Consider the following 19180-nt stretch of genomic DNA (forward strand, 5'->3'; position numbering starts at 1 on the left):
GTACACACACACACACACACACACACACACACACACACACACACATAGTCTTTGTTTGATCTTAAACTCCTAGCACCCCCCTGAGTGCTAGGATATAGGCAAGCACCATCATGTCCTGCTTGCCTTGTTTTCAAAGGTTCAATTATGTAAGATCTCTCTGCACATTATTCCCTTTGGGCATTTTATGTTTTTATTTCTTTTGAGATACTGTGTATATATGTGTGTTAGTGTTCAAATTGAATGTAGGGTCTTCAGTCCTGCTGTGCCTTCAAGTTCCTGCTATTCCACTGAACTATGTCTTCAGCTCTGAAATATCTTTCCATATGTGATTGCACATTTGTATAAATATTGGGGGAAAATGTTTACTTAGATCCTTTGTTGTTTTGTCTTTTTAAAAATATTTTTCTATCTTATTTTATTTTATGTGAGTACACTGTTGCTGTATTCAGACACACCAGAAGAGGGCATTACAGGTGGTTGTGAGCCACCATGAGGTTGCTGGCAATTGAACTCAGGACCTCTGGAAGAGCTATCAGTGCTCTTAACTGCTGAGTCATCTCTCTAGCCCCCTGCTATTTTGTTTTAATTATGGGTCACTATCCAGCTTAAAGGCTTTGGATCCTCCTGGAACTAGAATTACAAGAGTTGTGAGCCATTTGATGTAGGTGCTGGGAACCGAACTCAGGCCCTTGATAAAAGCTTTTTTTTTTTTTTTTTTTTTTTTTGGTTTTCAAGTAGGTCATGAGGCAATGCTGCTCTTGTCAGGGATGACCTGTATTGGCATTGGTAAGTTCAAAAGTTTCTGGTAAGCACAGTCATAAGGTAACACAAGTGTTGACCACAGTGTGGGGTTTGGTCAGTGGGACTGGAGAGGCAGAGAAACCTACAGGTAATGTCAGCAGGCTGGGGACATCAGCAGTCAGAGCACAGGGCCAACATTCCAGAGCTAGGGACCTAGCAAGGAACCCAGGTGACTGGAGGAATGGGATGTTTGGTAGTATCATGTCCCTGAACACACAGAAGGTGAGGTCCAAGGTTACTCAAATACACTTTGAAATTGTCCCTCTACACTGGAAGGGTTGGCCCTCTGGGTGACAGACCAGCCATAGAATAGCTCAGGCCTTGAGGAACCATGGTTGTAGGCTGTCAGAGGACAGTGGGCCTGGAGGAAAGCCAGGGTTTCCTTGTGAGGGTACCTGTCTGTTCCAGCAGCTGGGTACATGGTGAATCTGTCCGGACTCAGATGCTCTAGGTGGTTTGCTGCTCTGAAGGCACACACACTGCTGCTCCGAGGCTCTACCTAGCAGCTCCTGAGAGCAGAAGAGACCCCTGACAGCTTTCTCTTTGAAATTGCCCTCACATCTTATCAGCCAAGCAGCTGCTCTTTATGATCCTGCAAAGGCAGACATCAAGGTTTGTCATCCCTTAGAACTCCCAAGGGTTTTCATGTAGGTTTGACAGCTCAGACCCCCAACAAGTTTTATCACCTGGGTTTTTCTTTTCTTTGAATGAATGGTAGAGATTTCTTTGAAGGACTTGATGGAGCCCTACTGCCTCATGAGCAGACTATCAAATGAGATGGGAGGAGTCACCTTTGTTTTTGGTACATGAAAAGTTCTTATTGAACTAAAAGGGGAAAGTCCACATTCCCTGGTTAACAGGAAAGATTGGCTTGCTTTCTCTTTTGAGGCAGGAAGAAAGGAGTGCCCTTACTCTAACAGGAGAAAAAGGACCTTCCTTAGAAGAAAAAGCCTTAGTTGATGATCCTAGAATCCTTTTGTGCACAGGGGAAGCAAGGAACGATATCCCTGCAAGAAGGGCGTGGAGGACTTTGCATGGAGAGGGAGTGGGCCTTCGTGCAAACACACACACACACACACACACACACACACACACACACACCCTGTTCTGTGGACTTCACCCTTACCTGCTCCCACTTCACTTCTCTGCTTTCTGGTCTATTTGTGTTGTTGTTGTTTGTTTTTAAATCAAACTCCAACTTTCTTGTGGTTACATAATATCTTGATGGTGTTCAGAAAAACCAATTAGGAACATTTTTTTCTTTCATTTTAAGATTTTAATTTTATGTATGTAAGTGTTTTGCCTGCACATATACAAATATACCATGTACGTGCAATGCCTTCAGAAGCCAAAAGGAGATGTATAATCTTCTGGAATTACAAGTTACAGATGGTTGTGAGCCGCCATGTGGGTGTTGGGGGCCAAGCTGAGGTCCTCTACAAGAGCAAGTGTTCTTAGTTACTAAGGCATCTCTCTAGCCTGGTGAAACGAGTTTCCTTCCTTCCTTTGTTTTTTCCTTCTCTTCTCTCTTCTTCTCTCCTTTCTTCCCTCATTCTCTCCTTTCCTTAAAAATTTCAATCTCTTTATTTAGTTTTTATTTTGTCTATTTGTGCACCAGCATGAGTTTATGTGTGCCGTATGTGTGCAGGTTCCTGTTGTGGCCAGAGGATATCTCATCTCTAAAGCTGGAGTTATAGGAGCTATAGGCTGCCATGTAGTTGTGGGACATCTGCAGGAGCAACAGGTAGCCCCAAGGAATATTTCTTTAAGCTGTATTTTACAACCCTTTTAGAGTTGAAACTGCTTACTGTCATAAAATCAAAAGGCTGTTTATTCCAAAATTGATCTGCCTTCCTTTACTTACAGGTGTCTGAACACTTTTCTAAATGCCCACCTCCAACCAACGGCACAGAACCTTTTTTCCGATGCGGCTTTGTTGTTTTTTTTATAATTGGAGCAGTCATTTTCAGTTTCATTGTTGACATTTATACCTGTTGTTAAATGTGCCCTCAGTAGATATATGCAATGGCTTTTACTGTTATGTTCTTATTCTTCTCAACTTTACACCTCTCTGGCTATATAGAAATAGTCCAAGCTAGGCAGTAGTAGCACACATGTTTAGTCCCAGCACGTGGGAGGCAGAGGCAGGTGGATCTCTGAGTTTAAGGCCAGCCTGTTTTACAGAAGGAGTTCCAGAACAGCCAGTGCTACAAGAGAAACCCTGTCTTGGGGGGTGGGGGACAAAAAACAAAAAGAAAGCAAATAAACAATTTTATTAGTCAAAGGCATAATCTCTGTTCTCCCTGTAGACTTAGCATCAAACCGTCCATGCAAGAATTCTCTCACTAAGCAATATCCACTTCCCCCTCAATTTTTTAAGATAGAGTTTCTCTGTTGTAGCCCCTGCTGTTCTAGATCTTGCTGTGTAGACTAGGCTGTCCTCAGACTCTGAGATCTTCCTGCTTTCCAAATGCTGGACTTAAAAAAGTGAGCCATTACTTTATTCTTCGTTTTTGAATATTCTGAAAGCCTTCAGCTTCTCAGGCATATTTATTCTAGCAAAAATTGTGTACATTTTATTTTCTAATGCATTTAGAGAACTATTTTAGCCATGCATCCTCCTCCTCTGCTTCTAGGTTCTCCAGTAACTTATTCGTTGGAGTCAAATTGCTATTCATGGTGATGGACACCATGCTCATGGGTGGAGAGACTAGGCTACCCCAACATGATCAGTGGGTGATTGGGTTACTAGAGGTGATAACCTCTCTCTAGAGTCTCACTAAGAGTAGAGCATTTCAGCTCTTGAAGTGAAGAGCACATGAAGCAGGCTCACTCAAGGCACTTGGAAAACCTCAATGGGCAGGAGGGTTCTGATATTTGTTGTATATACCTGTGACTACTGATTCCCAGTTTTTTTTTTATAAGATTTATTTATTTATTTATTATATGTAAGTACACTTGTAGTTGTCTTCAGACACATCAGAAGAGGGCATCAGATCTCATTACAGATGGTTGTGAGCCACCATGTGGTTGCTGGGATTTGAACTCAGGACCTCTGGAAGAGCAGTCAGTGCTCTTAACCACTGAGCCATCTCTCCAGCCCTGATTCCTACTTTTTAACAGCAATCCTTCCTTCCTTCCTTCCTTCCTTCCTTCCTCCCATTCCTTCTTTTTTCAAGACAGGGTTTCTCTGTGTAGCCCTGGCAATACTGGAACTTGCTTTGTAGACCAGGCTGGCCTTCAAAGCAGAAGATCCACCTCCCTCTGCCTCTTGAGTGCTGGGATTAAAGGGATGTGCCACTATGTCCCGCTTCAGCCTGTTTTCTTACACATTTCAGGACCATCAGCCCAAGGTCCTCTCACATCAGCCATCAATCAAAAAAATGCACCACAGACTTGCCCACATGCCAATCTTGAGGAAGTATTTCCTCAGTTGAGGTTTCCTCTCTCAAAACAATGCTAGCTTATGTCAAGAAGCTTATGACATGAAATTAGCCAGCATATATTCAAAGATTAAATAGGCTTGCACTTCATAGGAAGAATAAGGAATTTGTATTACTCTGTTGTTTGTCTATTGTATTTCTGCTTCAGTTTCCTTTCTCCAGTTATAACTAAGCTTAGTACATTTTCTTCCCTGAATACTAAAGTTATTTGTTCCAGGAATCAGTTAAATGTAAAAGCTTTAGCTCACCTTCCAAATGAGAACAGAACAAAAGCTCTTTATGTTCATTACACTTTATTCAGCTTTAAGTGTGCTTCTTATTCATTGCCGTTGTCCGCCTGGCTTGTCACTGTGCACTAAGATACATTTTCTGAACCTGAGATTTAACCAGCTTCTTTGGGTTGGACACTAAATTAATGATCTGAGTTGATCACTGTAAGCGCCTTGGATTCTGACTGAGATGAATTTGAGTTATTTATCTTCAATATCTTGTCCTCGTGACTGGCACTGAGCCCACTGCTTCTCTCTGGTCACTCCTGTCAGGCTCTGTCCCCAGGAAAGAACTGCATTGGTCGGAGCTGCTACTGTGACTTACTTTTTCCCTTAGTTTGACCTGATATCTGACAAGAAGCAACACAAAGAAGGAAGGATTCATTTGGCTGAGATTTCAGTGAATACAATGTATCCTGAAGGGACATCATGGTGGGAAAGGCATTTTGCAGCAGGCTCCATGGTGGGAGGAGTGCCTGGCCGCTGCTTGCTTCTATCTCAGCTGATCAAGGAGCAAGGACAAAAAGCAAGGCCAATAGAAAACCCTAAGTTCTGTTCCCCACTGACCTATTTCCTTTTGCTGGGTCCTACATTCTAAAGTTCTGAAACAGCACTGCCATCTGGGGACCAAGTAGTCAAAGGCAGGAGCCTGTTGGGTAGTGGGTACATTCAAAATGTGCAGGGAGTTTTCTTAAATCTTGCATAAAAAAGAAACAGCTACAGCAAAACCCCTGAGAATCAGGTCAGTAGTCAGAGATCCAAGAAATAAGTTTAGCTCCAAAGTCTGAGACTTTATGAAGTAAGAAACCAATGAGGATGTGAGTGTGGAAGCTCTTAACTAGGTTGCCAGCATGGCCTCTGCCCCTTTGTAGCCTCCTGCTGTCTCCTTCACCTTTGCTTTTCTTCCTAACAAGCTCTTAGTGGCAGTACCTAGGTAACTGCAGTGTTTCCTGAGGCTTTCCCCCTGACTCCAGCTCTGGTGCAAATACAACTCAAGAAGTAAAGAGTGCAGCTGAGGTTAAACATGTAGACTGCAGTGCTGACTGCCACTGCTGTCTACTGCTTCCGGAAGGCAGTGATATTATAGTCAGCCCGCTGCCTAAGCAGCAGATTGGATTCCAAGAATTTCAGAAGGATGGTGTTGGCCACAGTTCAAGACCTGAGCCCAAGAGATTGCAATGGTAGCAAGCGAACAATGCCAATTTGGCAAGGGAGGGAGGGTTGTTCTTGAACATGCCAACTCTTGCTTCCTGTAGCCATACCTGGTTGTTGTGAGAAAAGTGCCCAGTGACATCTCATCTCCTTCATGAAGTGGGATAGTGATTATTACTTGTTATCTATGGATTTTTTATTTCAGCTTTTTATTATGGAAAAACATGGAAAAAGATTACTACTTAACCATTTGTAAATGAACAGTGGCAGGGGCATTGTGGACTAATCTTCTCTAGCACCAATATTTTTTATTATTTTCAATATGTATTTATTTTGTTTTACGCGTACTAGTGTTTTACCTACATGTGTGTGTGTGTGTACATGACGTGTGATTGGTGTCCAAGGAAGCCAAAAGAGAGCAACAGGTCCCTGTAACTGGAGTTACAGATGGTTATGAACCACCGTGTAGGTGCTGGGAATAGAACCTATGTCCTCTGCAAGAGCAGCAAGTGCTTTTAATTACCGAGCCATCTCTTCATCACTACCACTTTGACTACTTTTTACTCTTAAAAGAATGGTTGTTTTGTTATGTTATTGTGTGTGTGTGTGTGTGTGTGTGTGTGTGTGTGTGTATCTGTATCTGTGAGTATGTATGCATTTATATGTTTGAGTGTGTGTGTATCTGTGAGTGTGTGTGTATGTGTGTACCATGGTACATTTCTGGCAGTCAGATGACAGCTGGTTGAGTTGCTATTCTCTTTCCACCTTTAAGTGGGTTTCAAGGACTGAACTCAGGTTGTCAGGCTTACATGGCAAGTGCTTTTGTAGCTCCCTTTTTGATTGATCTTGCTTTTCAAATGATATCTAGAGAAATGGTAATATTTCATGATGTTCTATTATCAGAGTGTAATTGAGAACCATGAGCATGGAATTTCTTTTTCTTTTTTTCTTTTGGGGAGGGTCTCGTGTAGCTTAGGCTGGTCTCCTGCTTACTCTGTAGAGGAAGAGGATCTTAAACCTCTGGTCCTCCTGCCTCTACCCTCTGAGTACTGTGAGTACAGGCATTAACTACCATGCCCAGTTTTATGCAGTGCTAAGAACTGAATTTAGGGCATTGTGTGTTGGACAAGCACTTTGCTAATTGGTTGGTATCTCCAAGCCTTGGAATTTTAAAATACTGTAGCCAGTTCTGCTGTTTTATACCATAGAGTTGGATTCTTTGAAACCTTTCTATCATAGTTGTAAGCAGTGGAGATAGGAGCTTCTCCTGGACTCTCAGAAGGTTCTAGAGAAGTCATTAGCTAGGAATGGCCCAGTGATGATGTGAATGCTATGACCAAAGATGAAGGATGACACAGTGGATAAGTGACAGGATGGGAACTCAGACATGACTGAGAACTGGAGTTAGAGGAGACTGAACACTTCAGACATTTATTCTCCCCATAGTCTTCACCTCTATCAGTTTGTGCCATGTGTGTGAACGAAGAAGTTAGTTCTTAGCTCTCCCATTAGATGCTGTGTCCTATGGGGCAGAGCTATGGACAACCTTTTCTCTTTAGTGCTTACTGTGTACTAAAAACTGTATTCAGTGTTCACCAGAGGTGAAAAGCTTTGTGACCATTTCTTGAATATTGCATTATTCGTGTGATCACAAATAATTCCATGTTTTATTGAATTTAAGATGCTTATGTCAAAAGATACAATTGTATATCATTAAGACCCAGCAGCATGCACCTTTAATCCCAGCACTTAGGAGGCAGAGGCTGGTGGATCTTTGTGTTCAAGGACAGCCTGGTCCACAGCCAGGGCTACACAAGAAATCCTGTCTCCAAAAAAAAAAAAAAAAAAAAGAAAAGCAAGGAAAACAAAACAAAGGAAACAAACAAACAACAACAACAACAAAAAAGCCGGCTAAATGCAATTCAGTTGGGATGCTGTCTTTCTGAAGATGGCTTAGCTCCCCCAGATTGGTGACTCAGTCCTCAAGGCTGCTGCCGATTTGTATTAGAGATGGCAGTAACAACTGCAGCTTGTTTTTCCTGTGCTTCTCATGGCCTGTTCTAAGTTGACATTCCCTTTCCCACGGCTGGATTTCCATTCTTCACTTGAGTGTCTCATGGACCTCTGGGAACACTTGGTGTCCATTGGCCTGTACAGAGTGGTACGGTGGATGCCAGTGAACTGAGACGATTGTACACAGAGAGGGAGAGGTGTGGGGAGGCGTCCTGCTCTCTCCAGACAGACTTCTTCCTGGAAGCTATCCCAACCCTGGCTAAAATGTCATTTTGGAGACTTATGCTTGATTTTTGGCCTTTGGTGCTAAATTTAATCTGTGTCATTCTCTACACACTTCTTAAGAGTTTGGGACAGGACAATGGGTGAATGGCAGGAAGTAAAAAATGCCTGAGAAGAAGGTGTTTGAAGAGGCTGGACAGATGGCAGTTGAGGAGGACTGAATCCACAATCTTTTAGTCTTCACTTGGCAGCCAGCACCCACTGGGAACCTCCCCAGCCTGCCAACATCAGCTGTGTCATTAGCACTCTCTGTAGAGGCCAGAGACTTAAGAGTTACCTGCCAGGTAAAGGAGACAAAGACCAAATGTGTGTTTCCTGCTACCACACTGTGCTGTGTTTACTGGTGTTGGGAACTTACTGGGAACTGCCTTTGTGGACAGGGAGTCTCATCCTCTTTGCTAAAAGTTATTGCTGTCTTTTCTGAGAAACAGATTGATTGCTCTGTGTCTTTTCCCTTGTGTACATGCTAAGAATTGATTCTTCCCTGTCCCTCCCAAACCCTGTTCTATGTAGTTGCAGATGTTTTACATCATGTATCGTTTCTTGATCCAGTAAGATTTAACAAAGACATTTCAGTTCAGAATTATTGTCCTGCGCCTCTTGGTGTTTGCTTTCTTCCTAACATCTGTTACATTTCATCTCCTTTAGGAAGTGATCTCAGCACACCTCTGAGTTAGACACCCTCTCCCCTGTCCCCATTCTGCAATTAGGGTATCTTTACTCAAGAAAAATCAAGTTCGTCCTATGTCAGCAGTTAACAAAGTGTTCTTCTGGTGTCTAAGGAACTTAGAGGCTTAAGATAAGCAGGGAGGAGACTGTAACACAATTGGATAACTTTTGAAAAGTGACTGATTATTTGTAGCAAACATTATGCTAAACCACTTTGCACCCGGGAGCCCACACCATTCCCATGCTTCTCTCAGCCGAGGCTGTCTCAGGTGCTTGTTAATACTCTTGAGCTCGATGCCCCAGGTGTGCTCAGAGTGCTGGGTGCAGGGTAGGTGAGGACCAGTCATTCAGAAACTAATAATGGTCTTATTGTACATAGCACTTCAACTGTTGTAGTATCTTCATGGAAAAAAGAATATGAGACATTAGCCTTCATAACCCCAGATTATGTCCAGAGTTAATTGCCATCATGACACATAAAAGATCAGCACAAACCTAAGTGGCCAGGTGTGGCAGTGCATGGCTTTCCCAGTACTCATGTGTGTGTGAGGGTTGCTATGTATGGGGTGTATAGATATGCGCTTTTATGGAGGCTAGAGAGCAACCCTGGGTCAGTCCCCAGAAACTGACTACCTGACCCAGTCTTTCACTGGTCTAGAACGTACCAACTCCAACACCTGGCTCCTTTTATGGCTTCTGGGGATTGAACCCGGTCTTCATGTTCATAGGTCCCCAAAACCTACATGTTTATCAACATAAGGGTGGTTAAATTAACTACAGTATATTCATACAAAGAAATTATGCAGCTGGAATAAAAAAAATGAAGACCATGTATGAGGATGGAACAGTGCAGAAGATAGGTTGTTACACAGAACAAACACACGAAGAACTGTTACCTTGTAAGGCATCAATAATTCATGTTTGTGGTTGGAGGGATAGAAATATATATATATATATATGTATATATATATTATACTCTTAATTTTCAGGCAATTTTATTTAATACTTATAAACTAGAAATAAATAAAATTAACATGAAAGAAATAAAACAGGCTGGGCTCAGTGTGAATTGCTTGCTTCTCATCTGTGAGGTCCTGGGTTCCACCTTTCCCTCAAAGTACAAAACACCTTTCTAGAAATTAAACTAAGAGGAGGCATGTGGGGTTGTGTACAGTCTGCAGGGATATCAGTACTTGTACTGGTCCAAGTACTCCCGTGGCTAGGAGTTTCTGAGTATAGAGTCTCTAATTCTTGATGAGAAGGAAACTACTGCATATCTTTTGCGATATTTTTGCTAAACATACATATCTCAAATTCTAACCTTAGAGAAATATCAGATAAACTGAAGACCATTCTGTATGTGTCAAAAGTGTCAAGGTCACCGAAGAAGACCAGCAACAGGAAGCTGTTGGAGTGTAGTTTACAGGGAGACATGACATGACAGTGAGCACACAGCGAGCAGTGTTTGATGTCAGTCTGCATCAGAGTCAGGGAGAAAACCATTGTCTCTCTGGCTGTTAAGGACAGTAAAATCAACAGCTGATGAAATCCTAGGAAGTATGTGAGCACAGCAGAACTGCTGCTCCAGACTCACTGTCATGGTTTTGCCTATGGGATTTGACTGTGGTCTTATGTCTGTCTGTAAGACAGTGTTCTCAGTTTTAGGAACTAGTTACTTAGGAATGTGGAGGTAAACTGAGTGACAGAGCAGCTGTCACTTTAGTCGTTTCATGAGACAGTACAAAAGGACCACGTGGGCCCCAGGATTTTGAGATTAGCCTGGGTAATTTTTTCTTTCCTAGACAGGGTTTCTCTATATAGTTGCTCTGGCTGGCCTGGAACCCACTTTCTAGACCAGGCTGTCCTCAAACTCAGAGTTCTGCCTGCTTCTACCTCTCAAGTGCTGGGGTCAAAGCCATGCACTGCTAGTAAACATGAAGGCTGGAGTGTGGATCCTGTCTCTACTCCCCACCACCTGGGCCTGGCTGTTACAGGGCTTGGGGGTTTTTAATGACTAGAGCGACTTTGCCATTTCCAATGTTTTGGATACCTTTGAATATGGTGGGGGCAGTGTGGGGCAAGGTGAGGAAAGCAGAAACAGGCTATTCCAGGCTTTCATGAAGGCTTCACTGGGCTTCATTTCGGTGTATAGATTGGAGTATGTGTGGTATAGGAACATGCCTCTCATCATATTTTTATTAATAACGGAGAAGACTCTGGTGGATGCTGGCCAGCAATCGTTCCTGTTTGACTGCCGCCTTCCTCTGTCTAATTTGGTGGAAGTGGCCAGAAGTATATCAAGCATGATGAATGAATGTCGTGTGATGTTGTGGGATGCCATTGTTTCTCATCAAAAGGGAAGAGCATTACCTTAAAAAGAGTCTGTCTTCCTGGGCTGGAGAGGTGGGTTAATAATTAAGATCACTTACTGCTCCTGCAGAGGATTCCTGTGTTCAGTTCCCAGCACCTATATGGTGGCTCACAACTATCTGAAACTCCAATTTTAGGAAATATAATGGTTACTTCTGGCCTCCTCAAACACTAAGCACACATTCATACATACAAATAAGAAAATCTTTAAAAAATAAGTTATTTTTACTTATTTTCATTTCATGTTCATTGGTGTTTTGACTGCATGTATGCCTTTCCGAGGTGTTTGGGGATCCTCTCGACCTAGAGTTACAGACAGTGTGAGCTGCCATGAGGGTGCTGGGAACTGAACCTAGGACCTCTGAAGAACAGCCAGTGGTCTTCACTGCTGAGCCATCTCTCTTCAGCCCTGAAAAATCAGTTTTTAAAGCCAGTGGTGGCTCCTGCCTTTAATCCCAGCATGTGGGAGGCAGAGAACAGGTGAGGCCACTTTGATCCATAGAATGAGTTTCAAGATAGCTGGGGCTACACAGAGAAACCGTGTCTTGAGCCCTTTTCTGCCCCAAAGATAAAAATAATCTTTTAAAGAGTCTCTCTTACCTTGGGGCTGGAGCAGTGACTCAGAGGTTAAAGAGCGCTGACAGTTCTTCCAGAGGTCCTAGGTTCTGTGTTTAATTCCCAGCAACCATATGGCAGCTCCCAACTATCTAATTTATTAGAACATGGCCATCCACTTAACCCCGGTCCGTTTCCTGTCTCTTCTCAGGGGTGCTGTGGATTCAGCCCTCCATGAGCACATGTGCGCAGCTCGTACGAGACAGATGAGTGCTCTCTGTGCTGCGCTGCTGCTGTAGGTGCTTCAGAGCTGTCCAACAAGAAGATGGATCCCAAAGATGAAAGCTCTCATGTGTGGCCAACGGCTGCAGACCATGAACAGAACACTGCACAGGTGAAGGACACTGTTGGCAACATTGTTTCGGTTGGGTAGACGCTGACAGCTGAAGACACAGCAGTGTTTGTGTCTGCTGAGAGTGGCTGGGAGGGAGTGGATGTGAGAACTTAGAGAAGCAGGAATGCATTAGCACTTAGCGTTCATGAAAGTGGGGTAGAACTCATCTACTCCCTAGACTTTACCTTGCTGTTCGATGGTGCTTTACTGTCCTCCTTATCTGTGCCATTGGTCCGAAAACCTCAAGCCTTTGCTGGTTGCTTTTACCTTAGCCAATGTTTCAGTTTTCCATGAATAATGAATCCTAAGGTATGTTCATAAAGTAAGTGACCTATCTTCTCTTTTAAGACACAGCCTAGACTGGCCTCGAACTCAGAGGTCTGCCTGTTTCTGCCTTCCAAGTGATAACAGAAGGCGAGCTATATCCATAAACTCAGTTTTAAACAATATGATTGATAAACATGAGGTTTGAGTCCAGTTTTTCACTGAATTGTATAACTGTATACCATTGTAAAATCAGAAAGTTAACCTTGAAAGACTTAAATGTGCAAATATTACTTAATTTAAGAGGTAACAAACACTTTGTAAGTAATCAGGATTACGTAATATAACTTAGAGAAAGGGATTTCAGAGCTGTTTCAGCACAATAATGGACAGGAGCACTGCTTTTCTCATGGAAACTATTTTGATGGTGACTTTTGTTAGTTTATATGCTTGTCTATTCAAAGTAGGAACAAAGGTGAGAAGTGGGGCAGCTGATCTCTGAGTTCAAGGACAGCCTGGTCTACTTAGTGAGTTCCAAGCAGTCTGGGTTATATAGTGAGACTGAGAAGGGGGGCTGAGGGGGGAAAAGGAAATGTTTTTGTGAGGCTCTGTTTTGGTCAAGGTCCCTGCATGTGAGGATCTGTGGTCAGGATCCACCCCCCACATTCTTTATTTTCAGTCTTTTCTGCTCCTAAGTTCTGCAATTCTTCTTAAAGACTGAGTGGGGACAGTGGGAAAGCTTAGCCCCCCCCCCCCCTCTCTCTTTCTTTTTGAGGAAAATGTCTGTCCCCCATTTTAAAGCTTTAGTATGAATGAGAAAGTTGAAAACTATAGGATTATAAATCTGACATTACAAGCTTACCTTACAGCAAGGAAAGCTGTGCAGATGCACTGTGAGCCTAACCCATGTGCATGTTTTATCTTCAGGCGTAAATTGAGAGTGTATAGAAGACAGACTAATCACTTAGCAGGAAAGCTGTTGTATTCCTGTGGTGCTCAATTACACCTGGCCTCTAGCATTCTTTCTGGGCACTAAGTTAGTTTATGTGTCATCTGTGAAATCTATTATTTCCTACTGGAGAAAGCTGCCGCTGAAACATTAGGGCCAGTGGCATGTTAGTAGAAGAGTAAGGATGCCAACCCAGATGTCAGAACATCAACCTGTAGACTCTCTGTTTCAGGGACGAGGCACATGCCATGCTGGGGCCCCGTAGAGTCAGTCTTCTGTTGCCTAACACTTGGAGAGGACTTCATACAACTCAGTTATTTTAGTTCTCTTAGGACACAGACAAATACTTCCCCATGGACAGCTGAATTACTTGACCAGAATCATTTAAAAGTACTTCATTAAAGTCTTCTACTTCCTAACTATTGAGGAAAAGTTGCACCACATCCATTGACTCAGTGGCATTTCCTGATTTGCTCCATGTAGTATGTCCTCCACATATGAAACAGCATGTAGGAGTGAAAGTGACCTCATTTTAATGTGTCTGCTGAGAAGCAGTATTCATTATGAAGTAAACTTTTTATGATGTGTTGAAAGCAATTGCTTTTAGGTCTTCATCACAAAGCAATGCATGTTTTGTATTTTAACAGTGATATCCTACAAGAATCTCCAGTTGCTTTTTCATGATCAATTAATTGCCCCCTTGTGAGTACACTAGAAGTTATCTATTTGCATTGGGTTTTTAAGGCAAAAGAATTCAAGTCAACTCTCTGACATTAAGCAGTAAATTACCAACAAGGTCTGTGCATCCTGCCTTCTGGGCTCTAGCTCAGCATGGGTGAAGGCACATTGGACTTCTTTTCCTTGAGTTAGGGGTGTTTCAGCTCAGCTGTGCTTGGTTGGCTGTATGCCTTTGTGAGTTTGATTTTGCTTTATAAAGACAGATGCTACATAGTTGACTGCTTTTTCCCCAGGTGCACTTTGTTCCGGATGCTGGAACTGTGGCTCAGATTGTATACACTGATGACCAAGTTCGTCCACCCCAGCAGGTGGTGTATACAGCAGATGGTGCCTCCTACACGTCAGTGGACGGTCCAGAGCACACACTGGTGTACATCCACCCGGTGGAAGCTGCACAGGCATGTGAAGGGTTGTTTTTTACTTGTTTATTAATTCATAATATGTTATCATATTAATATTATAATATTAATTATATTCATTAATAATTATGTTTGCTATGGGTCACAGTTGTTGTCCTTGATGTTTTGATTTGGTAAACATTCTGATAAGATTTATGCTATCAAGGAATGTATAGCTAATTTGGCAATAAAAGAGGTGGTACATTTATTTAAATTAAATGCAGAAATGAGTCAGAACCCCAGTCTCATGTCAGCCTTTCTCTCCAGTGACCACTGAGGTGGTTGTCAATTTGTTACCTTTACTGAGTATCTAGAACCAAGCATTTGTTCTGTATGTTATTACATAGTGTAAAGCTAAATCAAAGTTGGCTCAATGAAAGCATACAGATAATTTCAGTTAAATGTGTGAGCAAAGCATCCTACTACCAGCTTATGGTGTTGTCTGTTAGTAACTTAGTAGTTTATAGGACTATAATAGAAGTCATGGTATATATTCACAAAAGCTTTACAATATAGCTTTTAGTTTTTGCCACTGACTTGGAGTTTTTAAAAGATACATATTCCATAAATGTTTTTGGCACTTTACAGTGTACAAAGTGTTTATAATGTGTTACATGTATACATATGTTTCATAGAGTACATATAAACAGGTCCCACATACTGTTCTCACACATACTAACAAAGGTTGAGGCTGTAGTCAGAATGCAACACTTTGTCCTATTGTTAGTTATTCATTTTGTGTTGTGTGTTAACCCAGACCTTTATGTGCACTAAGCACCTGCTCTACCAGTGGCCTGTACTGTCCGCCCTGGAACTTTGCTTTTTTCTTTTGAGACAGGGTTTTTCTACACAGCCTTGGCTGAATTGAAACTCACTGTTATGTAGATCATGCTGTTCTTGAACTCACAGAGATCTGCCTGCCTCTGCCTTGTGAGTGCTTTGATTAAAAGCATGTGCCACCATGTCTGGCTTCATTTGTATTTATTTATTTATTTATTTATTTATTTATTTATTTATTTATTTATTTATTTATTATAAGTACACAGTCGCTGTCTTCAGACACTCCAGAAGAGGGCATCTGATCTCATTACAGATGGTTGTGAGCCCCCATGTGGTTGCTGTGCTCTTAACTGCTGAAACATCTCTCCAGCCCCACATTGTTTTTTAAATGTATATTTTTATAGTAGAATCCTTGTCATCAGATTGTCCTTGTGTAATATTTTATCAAGAAGCTCACATCACTTTTAAGGAAAAGTGGGATTCACCTCATGAACACACTTCCAGTCTGTACAGAGATGAGATTGTCACTGTTCACGTGGTCCTGTTGGAAAGCCTGGGTTTAGTGTTAGTCCTCTGACTGTACTGAAGTACACCCAGAGTCAGGAAAGAATAGCCTGTGGGTAAGTGCTCGTTTATTACGATGCTAAGTAAATGTCTGAATTTCCATCATTTTTAAAATGTCAAAGTGAAGAAATCTCAAGTTCCTACACCAGTTCTTCTGGAATTCAGATTTAACCATTTTTTATTCCCATAGGTTTATGAAAGTATTAAGCAAATCAAAGTTTTTCAACAGATTTGACAGAGTGACTTTTTCTGGATTGGAGATACTGACCATGTCTTAGTTGTAACTTATGGAAATTCTCCTTTTCTAGTTGTTATGTGTTTATCTTGCTTAAGCTTCCTAATTGTCATTATTGTACCCATTGGTTTTATTTAAAAAAGAATCCATAGGCTGTACATTTAATTTATGCTCTTTCTACTTTTCTGATGATAACCACATGTTCCTTTTGTAATAGCTTATAAGCCCGGGATCCTGACGCTCGGCTGTGCTCCTGCCTCTCGGGTCTCTCTGTGAGTGGGCTTCAGCCTGAGTGGTGCACTCTGTTCATGGCATGTCTTTTATGTTAGTGTGACATGCCTTTTAATTAACTGTGACATTCAACCTCAAGAGGGGATTTGCCTGAGATTAGCCTTTTGGGATGTTTGCTTTTTCAATCTCTGGAGCCTTGTGAATGAAAGGCTATAGCCAGGTGTAAGCATACTGTCTTTATCTCCTGCATTAATAAAGGATTGCTAGCTGTGAGTCAAAATAACTCTCCTAAGAGTTGGTGCTTAGTAGAGTCATTTTTTCCTGTGTAGGTGAGCAGTCTAATTTATTGATATGTTTGCTTTTCTCTAGACTCTGTTTACAGATCCAGCCCAGGTAGCTTATGTTCAACAGGATGCCACAGCTCAACAGGTAATGGAAAGTCCTTTGTGGCATTTGGTAGTAATATGATGGCTGTCATGTTCCTGCATCCTTCTACCCTGTGCCACCTTGGGTATTTGGGTTTTGTATGTACACTTTCTAACTTCTTGAATGGAAAGAAAGCAACAGAACATAATACTAACACACTGAAGTCAGTATATTGGAATAGCCTGCTAATAAAAAGTGAATGTTTAGGGAAGTTTTAAAAGGTAATCCTATACCTCTGATGTCGATGAGACAGAAGGATTGGTTGAGTCCACCTGGTCAAGACCAGCCTGAGCAGAATAGTAGTGACTCATTATATCAGACACACATATATACAAACATAAGTAGAATGTTTGTTCAAGTTTCCAATAAAAGAATGATCATAAGGGTTTGTTGTTGCTGTTGTTGACCTGGTGCCTCTATAACACTAGCACCTGGGAGGCAGAGGTTGGAGAGTCACAGGTTCTAAGCCAGGTTGAGTTCCGTGGCTAGGCTTTGTTTCAGGAGAAAGGCAAGCTGGAAGAGAGACAGACAGGAAGAGACAAACAGAAACACTCAGGCCATTATATACTCTGAAAGCTGGCAAGCCTTTCATCCTGAGTTTCATGCTCAGGGAGTTCCTCCACAGTTACTTGAGAGAGAAATGTTTTTTTTCCAGACAATAAACACAGCACCTCTTTTATTCCCTGATGAAGTGTAGTTCTGGGCGGTTGTTGTCAGTAGCAACCTGAAAGAGGCTGAGGGCTGTTTTGATGGATGAACCAGATGGTAGTAGGTGCCTCAGCTTTACTATGCCCGAAGAGGGATGGCTGCCCATTAAGTCCCCTAGTGCTGTATACTTTCTGATGTGTCATGTCATGAGGTGTTCATCCCAGAAAATTAGACCTGAGTCTGACCAAGTCTGTTAAGTCTGCAACTGACAGGATGCATGGCAGACAAACTGGATGAGTCAAAAATGTCTAAGACTTACTGGTTAAACCTTGTATGTGGGCTGCAGGAGAAATGAAATGGCCTAGGGTTTTGGGTTTTTACTTACTTTGATTTTTGAGACAGGGTCTCTTATATTCTAAGCTGTTTGGCTCAAACTCATGTAGCTGAAGGTGATTTTGAACTTCTGATCTTCTTGCCTTCACTTCCTATACACTGGGATCAAAGGCACACATCATCACACTTACTGTGTGTCCTGGGGATTGAGCCCAGGTCTTCTGCGCATGTGGCACAAACATTGTATGAGTGGAGCCGAGTCCCATCCAGATAACCTGCTTGGATTTTGTTGCTGTATTGTTTTGGTTTTGTTTGTACAAGCACTCTACTACTGAGCTGTGTCCCCTGACTTTTCGCACAAATAACCGCTTAGGGAGTGGCTATCAGAGTTGGATGTGTCAGTGCAGTTAATGCTGTATATAGATTTCATTTGGATCCAGATAGTGGACCAAGTGTAAGGAGGAGACAGTGGGGAAAATAGCAGCACTAAAGGATTTTAAATTACACTAAAAAACAGTAAGTTCTTAAAAGTGATAATATGTAAACTTTAAAGGTTACTGTATAGAAATATGTATATGCACACACACTGAACTATTTAAAGATGATAGTGTATAAAGCCTGTAGGTTTGCTTTATAGTAACCTAGTGAGAGGTGAAGAGGGTGGGAGATCAGTTAGTGTTTTGAATCTAATTGGCAAGGATATGAAATTTGTTACATTGTTCTGCTTGATGCATTTGAGATTTGTTCTTATGAGTAAGAACACAGGTTTTTGGTGTTTTTGTTTTCGAGGTAGTAGGTTAGCATTGTAGCCTAAGCTGGCCCTGGGTATGGTATTTTTCTGCCTTAGCCTCTCATGGGCTGGGATTACAGGTGTGAGCCACCATGTCTTGTTTAAGATGAGCATTTTGACAATTCTTTGTCGATTGCTGCTGGGTTTTGAAGAAGTTTGTATTCCTGTCAACTACATGCAAATGCCATTTCTAGTCTTCCACTGGTGTGCTTTCATTCCTTTCAAATCTTGATAATCTGATGGACAAAATGACATTTTGTTGTTTTACTCTTCTGGCATGTTTTAATTGATGGGTTTGTTTCTATTTACACCTCAAAGAGCCCTTCATCTTCTCCAATCTCCCGAAATAATCTGGTCCTTTTATGTTTTGTATAAAAGGAAAATTGTATTTAGATAGCTCTGTGAACCCTGGCATTATAAAATAGTGTGACTATAGGCGTTGGCCTGGAGCTTTGCTTGGGCTTGTTCTTCCTGTTCCTCATGCTGGGGTCAAGTTCAGGTCCTTGTGGAATATACAGTATCACAGAGCTACGTCTCCAACTCTGTCTGTCTATCTGTCTGAGTTTCTACCTTTCTCTTTTTCTCTTTCTGCCTTAGCTGAAAGGCTTCTTTTTTGTTGTTACTGGTAGAAATATCTGTTTGAAGCTCTTTTTGTGTGTTCACTCCATTATCTTAATCGAGGTAGCAGTGGTGTGCAGACATGGCCGAACTCACTTCTCTTGATTTCCAAAAATCAGCATGTGTGACTTCCCACACACAGAGGAAACTATGCTGTCTTCATAATTGGGCCCAGTAGGAGCCTTTCTGTCTTACTCATTGCTGTCCAGTGTCATTTCCTGTTTCACTTCTCAGATTAATCGTGTCCTGAAATGCATT

General features: G+C 41.9%; 1 protein-coding gene across 1 annotated transcript in view; it reads left to right on the forward strand.

The window, feature by feature from the left end:
* Positions 1-19180, forward strand: part of PRDM10 (PR/SET domain 10) — a gene marked incomplete at its 3' end in the record, with an annotated part of 94371 nt that overhangs the window by 20199 nt on the left and 54992 nt on the right. The window contains exons 2-4 of the mRNA XM_080929673.1: positions 11766-11948; positions 14133-14297; positions 16477-16536. Coding sequence (XP_080785799.1) covers positions 11880-11948; positions 14133-14297; positions 16477-16536 — 294 coding nt within the window. The 5' untranslated portion in view covers positions 11766-11879. The remainder of the gene's footprint in view (positions 1-11765; positions 11949-14132; positions 14298-16476; positions 16537-19180) is intronic.

The sequence above is a fragment of the Micromys minutus genome (genome assembly GCF_963924665.1).
Source record: "Micromys minutus genome assembly, chromosome: 16".
NCBI classification, from domain to species: Eukaryota; Metazoa; Chordata; class Mammalia; order Rodentia; family Muridae; genus Micromys; species Micromys minutus.